The 12,624-nt window shown below is 37.9% G+C and overlaps 1 protein-coding gene across 3 annotated transcripts in view; it reads right to left on the bottom strand.

The window, feature by feature from the left end:
• The window catches only part of LOC135727064 (zinc finger MYM-type protein 4), a 37,894-nt gene that overhangs the window by 20,791 nt on the left and 4,479 nt on the right, over positions 1 to 12,624 (bottom strand). For all 3 annotated transcript variants that reach the window (XM_065244698.2, XM_065244699.2, XM_065244700.2), the window contains exons 8-16: positions 11,185 to 11,581; positions 9,072 to 9,234; positions 7,347 to 7,553; positions 6,905 to 7,052; positions 3,806 to 3,921; positions 1,062 to 1,358; positions 819 to 969; positions 490 to 662; positions 6 to 147 (exon numbers count right to left, since the gene is read on the bottom strand). In XM_065244698.2, coding sequence (XP_065100770.2) covers positions 6 to 147; positions 490 to 662; positions 819 to 969; positions 1,062 to 1,358; positions 3,806 to 3,921; positions 6,905 to 7,052; positions 7,347 to 7,553; positions 9,072 to 9,234; positions 11,185 to 11,581 — 1,794 coding nt within the window. The remainder of the gene's footprint in view (positions 1 to 5; positions 148 to 489; positions 663 to 818; positions 970 to 1,061; positions 1,359 to 3,805; positions 3,922 to 6,904; positions 7,053 to 7,346; positions 7,554 to 9,071; positions 9,235 to 11,184; positions 11,582 to 12,624) is intronic.

Here is a 12,624-nt window from a genome sequence, read left to right as displayed (position 1 = left end):
CGTACTGTTTGGACGCTTATTGTTTAGCACGCTCCTTGAGCAGAACAGCATCAAACAGTTCATTTTACAGAAATATTTTTTTTGTCCAAACAGGATAAGGCTTTCCTTAAGTGAGCCCTGCTTCTTACAGCCATAACATTTGGCCATCTGAAACACAAAGGTTTTATTTATTGACAACTGTGTGTGCTTTTATATAGCATGTGTGCATTTCAGTAAGCAATAACTTCAACATTTGTTCCTGTCATGAAGCCACAGATACATCAAATCCATTTTGACTAATTTCGGTAAAAACTTGTTTTCAAATCCATAATTTTATTTTTTAAAGATTTATTATAAAAATGGATTTTTCCACAAAAAAACAGAATTTTCCACAAAATTCCATTTTTTTTTTGCAAAATGCTTTAAATCTATTGAATTAATATATAAATGTGCATTCATCTTTGCCATGTTATATACACATGCAAAAAATAAATCCTCTGTGTTTCTCACCTCATAAAAGAGCACCGTATACTGAGACATGCAGTCTTCTGTGCAAAACTCCTCCAGCTTGCCCCCAAAAAAGTTCTGAACCGTCTTGTGGGTCATGTTTTGACAGTTTGCACAAAACCTGAACTGAACTCCTTGGCGTTTGGTCAGATCATGCTTAAAAAGCAGTTTACAGCCTATTAAAGAAGAGGGAAATACAGGGTAAAACTTATATCAAGCCTCCTTTAAAATAGTATCTGAATTATTTCTACTGATGTCAAAACAGATCCGAGTTAGATCAGTAATATAATAGTTAAAACATTACATGAAACAAGTAAGGAAGTTTGACAAACCTTCGCAACAAAAATATCTCTGCTGCTTTTCATAAGTGATGACATCTTTGACCACCTTTTCCAGCTTGCAATACTCGCAAACAGCTTTTACATTATTCTCTCTCTTGTATGTTTCACAACACGCTCGAGTACAGAAGATCCCCGAGTGACCCTAAAGAGAATAAGCAATGCAATGAACTACAACTATATAATTAATTACATCGAATTACATTTCACAAAGCACAAACATGCCACTTTACACACCTTGTATTGAAAGACTTCAGGCTTTTCGTAAAACTGACAATCGCACTGCTTGCAGGTAAGATACATTTTGTAAGGGGCTGAGGGTGCTTTGCCAGGCCCCTGCTGCATGGCATCTTGAGGGTTTACCTGACCTGGCACATGAGGTGGAACTGGATTTTGACTTGGGCCAGGCACAGTGGATGAAGATGTCTGGTTGGACTGGGGTTGCTCGGTGGGTGGCTGCGATGGTGCAACATTTTGAGGTTCATGCGAGTTCCCATTTATCTGGTTATGAGGTTCAGGTGTGTTCATTTTGTCCTGCACACAAGAACGCACAAAAATTAATTGATTAACAATGAACAATGATTTAAAAAGGTCAAAAGAATTTCTAATAATCAGTAAATTGTTATTTTTTATTAAAATTACGTTTCTAGGTTTGAAAGTATATAGCTGTAAAATGTTTAAAAAATATAGGGTTATGGTCCACTAGAACTGTTGAATATAATAATATTTATGATGCATTACGATGCTGATGTGAACGATTACCTCATCAATGCATGAAAACAAATAATCGCTTGTTTAAACGAACGGCCAATATTCAAACGAACGGCCGGTTATTCAAACAAAGGGCCGATTATTCAAACGAACGGCCGATTATTCAAAGAACGGCCGATTATTTAAACGAACGATCATTTACATGAACAATCAATTATTTACACAAAACGATAGGTTATTCAAACAAAACAATCGATTATTTAAACAAATGCTATTTAAACGAATGACCGATTATTTAAACAAACGGCCAATTATTTACACAAACAAACTATTATTTACACAAACGATTGGTTAAACAAAATGATTGGTTATTTAAACAGTCGATTATTTAAACAACCAATCAATTATTGTTCACACGAGAGACAGCTATATATAGACCTCTTTGCCTTGATTGGTTGGATTAAATGACCATGCTTTCCAGAATTTAGTTAAATAAACTGTAAAAAAATGACAAATCAAATCGTTGTCACTGGAATTGGAATCGAATTGTGAGACTATGACGATTTACACCCCTAGTTGTCACCAAGTTTTTAAACACTTAGGGTGGGTTGCACCAACAAGGATTAGGCCAAAATCTGGTTTAAATCAAAGCTTATTTAATAATTCCGTTGCACCAAAGTTTAAACCTGTTTAAAAATAAACAGGTTTAAATTTAAACTGTCATTTTGATCAAGGTTTAAATCTTACAGTAAATCTAGATTATCTTTAATCCTGTTGCTCCATTACTTTAAACTCTGTTTTAAATCTAAGTGAGGGATTAACTTTAAACTTGCATATGAGGAGGTTTAAATATGTTTTTTTATAATTAAATGTCTGGCTAAATGATTAGAAACACATATCGCGAGCGTGGTGGCGCTATTCAAAGATGCGTTTATTATAACGTCTCAACAAAGTGAGTTTGGCGGTTCAAAAAGTTACCGATGCTCATATGTGCTTCTCCTCTGTCACGCGCGCTCCAGTCAGACGAAAGACAGTGAATGAACGGACACACGGTGGCGCTTAATGACAAATGCGTCGACACATCTTGTTCATTATATCACAATATCTGAGCTTTGCGATATTTCCTGTCACAATATTTCCTGATATGTTTATCAGTACAATTGTTTTAAAAGATTGTCAAATGTTTTTATTTGAATCAGACCTTTAGATTAGCCTACCGGTGTATGTAGGTGATTTATAATACAAAAATCACATTACATTCGCTTGCATAAACTGTTTATTTCCTTTTTGAATGACAATGTCAACATTGTTGCTGTTTAATTACACCGAAAAATTCAACATGGCGGACAAAATAAATCTCAGATAAAGGGTTTAATACAGTTTAAAGTTTTAATCTAAGATTTGTTAATCTGTGTTTAAATTTAAGTGGTGCAACACAACTCGAATTAAAATTAAACTGAGATCAACAAACCCTAGATTAGCTCTAAACTCTTCTTAATTTAATCCTTGTTGGTGCAACCCACCCTTAAATTCTCTTTTGATTTTTTGGAGTTAAAAAAATTGTCTTGTGGTGTGACAAATACATTTTTAAAAGCACAAATAAACGACATATAGGCCTGGTTTCACAGACAAGTTTAAAGCTAAAGCTAGGACTAGGCCTTAGCTAAAATAAATGTTTAAGCAGCTTTTATAAACATGCCCTAAGAAAAAACATTACTGTTGTGTATCATGAGACAAATCAAATGACACTGGCATATTTTAAAGATCTGTCAGTGCAAGGTATTTTCAGTTGAGACAGCTCAAACGTGTGTCTTAAGGGGATCGCACACTGGCCACGCAGCTCAGCGTCACGTCGCGTCTAGGACAACTCGGACGTATTGTAAATCAGAAGTGCACATTAAATAGCGCCAGCTTTGTCAGATAACGTCTACTTAAAAATGCAAAATATACCTTAGCAGCCAATGTTAATTGTTAATGATTTGGGACAAATAGGATGTTATTTAATGTTAAACTATGTGAGTGGCGCGACAGGGATTTGAGCAACTTCCTGAGTCATAGTTGGGCGGCGTGGACAGGCGTCACCTGGCAGCTCCGGTGTGCGTATACTCATAGAAAACAATGTGTTCGATTATTTTAGAACGGCGCGGCCGGTGTGCGATCCCCTTTAGTCTAGGACTAGCCTTAAGCCTGGTCTGTGAAACCGACAAAAGTTAGTCAACTACCTTAAAATATACAGAATTCAACAAACTTTATGAGTGTCATGTAAATACCTGAAATTTGGCCACACAATCTAATGAGCAGAAATTTCTAATGGATCCATCAGCAATGGCGAGGTGATACTGAGGAACAGCCAATTTCTTGCAGCTTGTGCAGGGGAAGGAGGTGCCTAAGTAAAGCAAAATCGGAACAAAAAATTAACATTCTTTGGGTAAATATAACAAGAATCTGTAAAGAACATGATTGGGTGATATTTCACCCCAAATCAAAATAAAGTTATATATTGCATAAAGATTAAATGAAGTTTAGAAGTCTATTTTAGATCTTGATAAGATTTCAAATCATTAAATTGATAATATGTGCAAATTACACGTCAAACTTAATCATGAAAATAACATCAAAAGCATAACATTTTTATGGTTTTAAAAATAGGCTTGATTTTATTAATATAAATTAAACTTTGGGGTGAACAGTGACCTAGACATAGTTTATATTTGTAAATGCAACAAGGGTTGCTAAATACTTTTGGTACTCCAAGTCTATGTTAACACAAAAATAGATACATTTTTGAAAAAATGTACACTAGGGCTGAACGATACATTGAATTTTCATCGTCATCACGATATGAACTCACGCGATGAACACATGGCAACAGACAGCCTTGACGCGATGAATGAAGGGAAAACGGTAAGCGCATGTAATAAACGTTTGACCTATCACGTTTAGTCCTGAAGACATGCCCTCCGTCCCAAACCGCATACTTCCATACTATATAGTAGGCGAAAAGCACTACTTCTCGTACTCTTTGCATACTATATAGTATGGAATTAGGCAGTTTGGGACGCACGAATGGTTTGCGCGTTCATGCTATTAGGCCAATCAGGGGAACCCCCACGCTCAGATTGATTTGTGAGGTGTTAGTTGCGACGCTGTGCCTGTTAGCAAAAACGATGGCGGAGAAAGGAGATAAGAGTGAGGAAAATTTGTTGTCAGACGAAGACCTTGTGGTGAAAAGGAACAGCACTTCAGCTATATCATGGAATTATTTTGGATTTAGGAGAGATGACGCCGCAAACACAGGTACTGTGGAAGCAGTGATTCACATATTGCTCGCTCAACTTCATTATTTTAAAATTTAAATGTAGGCGCGCAGTATATGCGCTCTGGAAGCGCCGCGGTGCGACGCGCTCGTTTTTCCACGCGTTTTAGGCGCGACATCATAGGTGTGATTGGCAAAGGACAAAAAAGCAGGAAAATATATGGCACACCTACCATGACGTGGCGACATATATACGCATGCACGCATGCACTCACGCACACGCACACACACACACACACACACACACACACTATAAAATGAAATACAGTTGAAATATAATTTGAGCTCAAAATTGATTGATCTGAGTGGCCAATCGTCAATCTGCGTGGGCAAGTGCCACCCTGACCATTATGTAGCCTTGCCACTGTTTCAGACTGAACAAAATCAGTCACTTTGTGCATTTAAAGGTAAATATATCAGTGTGGTGCATTTTAAAAGTAAAAATAAGTAACTAGATCTATGAGGATTTTTATGTTTTTGTAAATAAATGTGTGCCCTTTTAGTAAAATCTTTGGTTGCATATGGTAATAATAATAATAAGGCACACAAGCCACATACACAACTTGATAAATGAGATTTGTCATTGGTCAAAACATGTTTAATGTTTATAGAATAATTAGTGGGGGCATTTAATACAGATTAATTATTGATTACAACACGCTGAATTTAAAGTGGATACTGTAACACTAAAGTTATTCAAATGTTGTGACTTTCTGGAAAGGCAGTCAAGTGCATTTGTCTTTTGCATAGTTCTTTTGGCACAGTTGAGCTACGCGTTTCACACACACAGACGCACGCACACGGGCAAACCAGATCCATGAATGTGTTTGTTTGTCATTATATTATTCTGTAATCGCAAGATTCACAAACCATTAAGAGGAGCAAATACAGGCATGTGTTCGTCAGGATGACGTTGGATCTGATTCGTGTATATGCGTGCGTTAACGTAAGTGATTACAGAATAATAATGCAAGCAAACGTTTTGACACAAACGCAACTTTATATTGATATTGCGAGACAGCATTTCACCTCGACGAGAAATCTGATATTTACATTACTGGCATAGCTTGATTTGAAACGGACAGTTTTGTCAAAGCAGCAAACACCTGGCAGGTTCTCTTAATTTTGCTGTTTGTCTCTGCCTATTCCTTCTATCCAAGCCCAGCGCCACTGATTTAAGTCCTTTATATATAAGGTCGTCTTACCTAGGCTAGGCTTCATTTACTTAATCTTCATCCTGCTGACAACTTGTTGTGACTTTTCCGCAGCCGCGCGGCATCTGCAGCTGGATCTCAGCCACACATCACAGACCCCTCCCCATTCTACCTCTGATTGGCTAGTTTGTTAGTTTGGTTGAGAGTGAAAGATGTGTTTCTCTCATTCTATTTGTAGGCGAACGCATGATTTTTTTTTAATTCGCAGCCAACACCACACGCCGGTGATCCGACTGCAAGCTTTTTGGTGAGCTCTGCTTTCGATCGTGACAAATAAATAAACTACTTGCGGAGTGATATGAGGTCATTTATAACGGTGCCTTGCAACCCCCCCCCCCCCCACATACACACAAAAAAATTGGATTTGCATGATTCACGAAAGCCTCATTTTCAGGTCGGAAAAGCCGGAATTCCGGATTTATCCGGAAGAATCACACCCCTGGACATGTGAATGGCCCCTAAAACATGAAAAAATATAAAATATTTATCGCAACTCACATCGTCATCGCAACATTAAACAATGTCACCGCACATCGCCACTTTTCCTCACATCGTGCAGCCCTAATGTACACACAACGTACAAACGACAATGCTGTAAAATAAAACATCTGTGTAAACTCAATAGTAGGGCTGTAACAATAAATCGCGTGTCCCATTAAAAAGACCTATCTAAAATCAATTCTGCTCTGTGTTCATAGTTTATACGGAGACGAAGTTTTCAAAAACGTGTAGTTTGAAACCAATCTTCAAAAGGTTGCGATTTCATGACCTCAAAACTTTCCTGGTTTCAGTTGAAAACGTTGTCGTGTAAACGGTCCCTAATACAACACAAGATTTACCTGTCAGACTGGGAGACGCTTGACTCATGGCCACACATCTTTGTGAGCAGAAGAATTCTGTGACACCGTGTATGTTCGTGCCATCAATCATTTGATCTACAAGTTTTATCTCTTGGCAAAAGGGACAGCGAAGCCTCTTGTCACTTTTCTGTAACAAAGTGAGATATGAAAAAGCATTAGTCTCAAGTCTATTAAATTGATTTTAGTAATTCTTTTGGCTTTTGCGACTTTCAATGATCACAAAAGCAGGAAGACAGAAAACCTTCAAAGCGAGAAAAGGAAAATGGGATTGCAATACTAGGAACAAATTCAAACCTGCATTTTCCACTTTAGCATCAAAGCACAAGAGATTTAAACCACAAGCGCTAGCCGCTCAATCAAAGGTTAAAAACAGTTGTTATAAATATGTAGTATAGTATAATTTTGGGTAGTGCTGATGTACCTGTTTGTAAGTTGTGATACATTCAGTGGTGCAGAACTTTTTAATACCATCCTCTATCTGAACCAGGTGATAGTTTCCTGATGCGGTACAATTGCCACAGTTCTCACAGTAGCTCATGTAGAGGTTTCTAGAAGATCTGAAGCGTGCAAAGCATTCATCACTGCACAACTTGTGTACAACACCTAGATGAGTCACTTCATGTTGAATCTGTAATGATAAAAATTCACATTTCAAATCGCATTGCCATTTAACGGAGGGCACTTATTTTATTTTGAGCACTTGGATGCATTTATTTTTCATATTATCTACAGGCAAATACTCATTTCCGGACTATAAATCGCGCTTTTTTCATAGTTTAGCAGGTACTGGAACTTATAGTCAGGTGCGACTTATATGTCAAAATTAATTCATATGAACCAGTAGAAACCATTACCGTCTACAGCCGCGAGAGTCCGCTCTATGCTGCTCCTGTATTTATGTAATTCAATGAATTCAGTGATGTGGAACGACTTTGCGAGCTTGGTGAACTAGATTTGGCTTGTCTTGTTAATTTAGCCTATTTAGCCTCCCAGGTATGCTCGGTATGCTATTGTGTATCGTGTAAATAACTGTTTATGTTACTTTAACATGTACAGACATTTATTCAGCCTGCTGTTCGTGTGGTATTGTTTAGTTTAATAACTTACCTTTTCAGATTAAATGTCTGTTCTTCGGCTTGGATTTTGTGAAATCATTTTCTAAATAAATGTGACGTATAGTCCAGTGCGACTAATATATGTTTTTTCCTCTTAAACACACAATTTTGACTGATACGACTTATACTCTGAAGCGACTTATAGTCCGGAAAATACAGTAATCAAGATTTTTTTTAATCATAACACAAAATGGGTCATAAGGGTCAATGTTTTTGAAATTGAGATTTATCATCTATTTATCATCTGAAAGCTAAATAATTAGGCTTTCCATTGATGTATGGTTTGTTAGGATAAGACAATATTTGGCAGAGACACAACTTATTGAAAATCTGAGGGTGCAAAAAATCTAAATATTGAGAAAATCGCCTTTAAAGGTGCAGTGTGCAACTTTTAGAAGGATCTCTTGACAGAAATGCAAAAAAATATACAAAACTATATTATCAGGGGTGTATAAAGACCTTTCATAATGAACTGTTATATTTTTATTACCTTAGAATGAAACGTTTTTATCTACATACACCGAGGGTCCCCTTACATGGAAGACGCCATTTTGTGCCGCCATGTTTCTACAGAAGCTCTTAACAGACAAACGTTTTTATTAAGTTGTCTCCAACAATGATATGTTTGTCCTGTGTTGGCTACCGTAGCTTCTCTATGCATTTCAAAAGTAATGGGTGAGCTGGGAACTGAGCTGTTGGTTGCAATTTGCAAACTCACCTCTAGATGCTGCTAAAATTTACACACTGCACCTTTAAAGTTGTCCAAATGATGTCCTTAGCAACACATTACTAATGATAAATACATTTTTATGTATTTACAGTAGGAAACTTGCTAAACATCTTCATGAAACATGATCTTTACTTAATATCATAATGATTTTTGCCATAAAGAAAAAAATCATTTTGATTCTACAATATATAGTTGGCTGTTGCTACAAATATACCCGTGCAACAACCAAAAGCATGTTTATTTTTTTCAAAAAAAAAAAAATACATTATATCTCTTTTGAGAATGTTTTTAGCTGTCTTACCTCTTTGACCAGCTTACACACGTTGCAATGTGTTAATTGATCCGGAGGTGCGTCTTCATATCTGTCTTTATAAATGTTTAAACAAACTGGGCTGCAGAATTCCTTAAGTGTATTCATAGAGCCCACGGGAATGGTTATCAAGTCCTTTAGATTTACAATTACCCTGTTGGACAAAAAAAATAAAAAAAATAATTAACACATTAGCATTATTTGAAACATTGACAAGTTATGTTAAGTTATGTTAATAGTCCTAAATTATATACTTTCAAATATTTAAAGTTTCTGTACATGTACATTTTTTATCTATTCTTTCAAAAAAATAAAGCAAATAGTGTCACGTGACTGCCCAAAGAAAAAAAAAGGAAAAATAAAACTATTTAGCCGGTAGCGCCACCCTCTTAGACTCCTCTGTATTCAGGAGAGACTATAAGCCTAGTGTACGCACTTTTCTTAGTGACGTATGACAAATTCGGAGGGCGGGGGCACAGAGCAGCAGCAGAGTAGCCTCGGTAGGCTGCGTAAGTTCTCATCCTGAATGCGGACGCGACTAAAGGGCGATTTATAGTCGTGCATAGGTCCTACGGCGTAGCTACGGCGTAGGCTATCCGTAGCCTGTGAGTAGCCTGACGCGCACCTCACAAAATTTCTAACAGCGCGTCGACTCTACGCGGACCGCAAGCGCTGTGATTGGTCCACCAGAACCTCTCCCGTCAGGTAAAAAAACTGCGTCATAGGTATTTCCGTTTGAGAAGGTGAAAACAAAGATGAGCCATGTTGAGGAGTGATTTAACTCAAACTGCAACATAATTCGCTGTTTATTTACTTCCATCATTGCTGGTCTCAAATTATACACAACAAGTTGCTATTTCTTCTTCGTTTGTGGGTTAACTTGCTTAGCTTCTTTTTCTGTGACTACTGTGGTTACACGCGTGATTACTGCGAACCAGCGGTTTCGCGTGTGTTTGCACGTCAACGGGGACGCAAAGTATAAATGAAAACTGACGCGGAACCTACGCCGTCGCGGCTACGCCGTAGGACCTACGCACGACTATAAATCGCCCTTAAGATGGCGCGCTACTGGAAGGTAGTTATTTATGTTAATAAAGTTTTAAATATGGATATTTCTACAACAACACCGCGCGGATTACCCTCAGAAGACCTTTGTTTATCATTCTGGAGCCGTATGGATTTATTTTGTGAAGGATGGACGCACTTTTTTTTGGACTTGAAGGTCGTGGACCCCGTAACTTCACATTTAATCAACTGAAAGATCTAAAACATTTTCTAAAATATCCGAAAATGTGTTTGTCTGAAAAACGATGGACATATGCAACTCCGACAGCTTGGGGGTGAGTAAATCGTGGGTTTAATATCATTTTTGGCCGAACTATCCCTTTATGAAAAAATATTTAAATATTATGAAGAAACAAAAAATATTACTGAATAACAGACGGCAGAATTATAATTTTTTTAAAGTGAACTACTCCTTTAAAGAGCACCTATTGTCTGATTTACGCTTATATATTTCCTTTAGTGCGTAAGGGTGCATTAGTACATGTTAAAGACATGCAAAAGGTAAAAACCCCAAAGTTAACGACGACACGAGTTATCGTTTCAAACGTAAATCTCTTTTTTTGGACTACAACAAACACACGAATTGTAGGCAACAGTTTACTTCGTGGGCCTGTTGATGTGGACACAACCAACATTATCATAATTCTTTCCGCTTTGATTCACAGCCTGTAAGTTAACTCCTGTTAGCGTTGCAATGTGAGCAAATCTATTAAACATGGTAAGGAGTGTAACATTTACAGCTGACGTCCGAGGTACTCAGGCCAATCACAACGTACAGATTAGCTGGCCAATCAGGCACACGACCACACTTTTCAGATCAGTGAGCTTTGTACAAAATCAGTGCGTTTGAGGAAGGCAGGGATATCTGGAGCTACAAAAATGTACGGTATGTGGAAAAAAATCTGTTTTGTGAACCATAAACCATGCGAACACATTGTAATACACCAAATACACAAACTAACGTTTATTTTTAGCAATGAAATCGGTGCCCCTTAAGTGATTTCAATGACAAAATCTAAAGCAGATAACTAATACTCACTTAAGACAGAGGTGGCAGGTTTTCTTAGGTGCAATAATTGGGGTAAACTGTACCGAGGGTAAACTGAAACTAGTCAGGCAAACGGTAGAGCAAAATAGCTGGTTAGAGCCTTTTCGCTGGAATGCAGTTTGACCCTTCTGCAGGACTTTAGAGCAGCCAGAGCAGCAGATCCGGACAGTGGGTGGGGGGGCATGGATTTGCGGTGGGGGCTGGAGGCGAGGTTGCGACATCATTGGCTGCTGCATCCGAGGTTGGGTGTGCATTTGAGGCTGCATCTGGGCGTTGGGTTGCAGCCGCAGTTGAAGCTGAGCTTGGGGCGGAAGAACTAAAGCCCCCCTGAGTGAAGTAGCCTGGGTCATCACTGGAAATGAAGTCGGCTGGGCGGGTGCCACAGAGGCTGCGGTGAAAAACAACAACTATTTGTTAGAAGAACTGGAAGGTCCTGCATGGCATGTTTTGTGCATTAAAATGTTTTAGGCAAAATTTATGCAAATGTAGCGGTTAATAACCATGTAGCTATATATGACCAGTCACAGAAAGTAGGGACACAAGTCGGATCTGGGGCATTTTGAGTTATTCATATATTCTGAAAGGGCAGTTTCTAAGCTTTCTAACGATGTGTAACACATGGAAATCTGATAAGATTTGGAGAAGTTGTGGCCATTTGAATTTAACACATTCAAGAAAGAGAATGCTGAGAAATTTGAGAAAGAAAAAAGTTAACACTTTCCCTTTTCCCTGCCTGGAGAGACAATAGGGCTCATTTACATCTCATTTACCTAAGCCATACCCCCTGTAAAGCCGTTTTGAGATACAGATGTTCTACATCATATGTAGTATTTTATTACAGAAGTCCGAATGAACAACATGCAAAAATAAACAGGACTTTTACCTTTGTGGGGATCACAAGTCGAACCCAGTCTGTTTCAGATGATTTTTGTCCACAAATGCGTATAATCCGTGAAATATAGATATATAGTCTATTGTTTACATAAGATTTCGCATGAACTTCTGGTAATTGTATATAATATACAATCTGAGGACTGTTTACATCGTAACATGATTACACTACGGTATTTACGTTCCGTTAAACACATGAACCCGTCTTCAAATTTTGTATTTAGTGAGGTAGTATAATCCAAAAACATAACCGTCGAAAACATGACGTCCTTTAGAGATGTTACCAATCGCTCGCTCGTTCCTTCATTAGCCAATGACTTCATGGAAAATATTGATAGACAAAACATGTAACCAATTATATAAAGAGTTCAGCGATCTCTGTGTAACTTATATGTGTTTGACTTCATGCTGTGCTGCAAGAACTGACACACAGATGACGTCAAAGTACAGCGAGAGCGAGTCGAAATTAAACTGCTCCGTAAGATTTCTTGAAGAGCTCTCGCGGGGCTTTGACGTCATCTGACTGCGGCGCCCAATAAA

The sequence above is a fragment of the Paramisgurnus dabryanus genome, chromosome 17 (assembly GCF_030506205.2).
Source record: "Paramisgurnus dabryanus chromosome 17, PD_genome_1.1, whole genome shotgun sequence".
NCBI lineage: Eukaryota > Metazoa > Chordata > Actinopteri > Cypriniformes > Cobitidae > Paramisgurnus > Paramisgurnus dabryanus.
The sequence above is the reverse complement of the archived record's forward strand: the minus strand, read 5'-3'. Positions and strand labels throughout refer to the sequence as shown.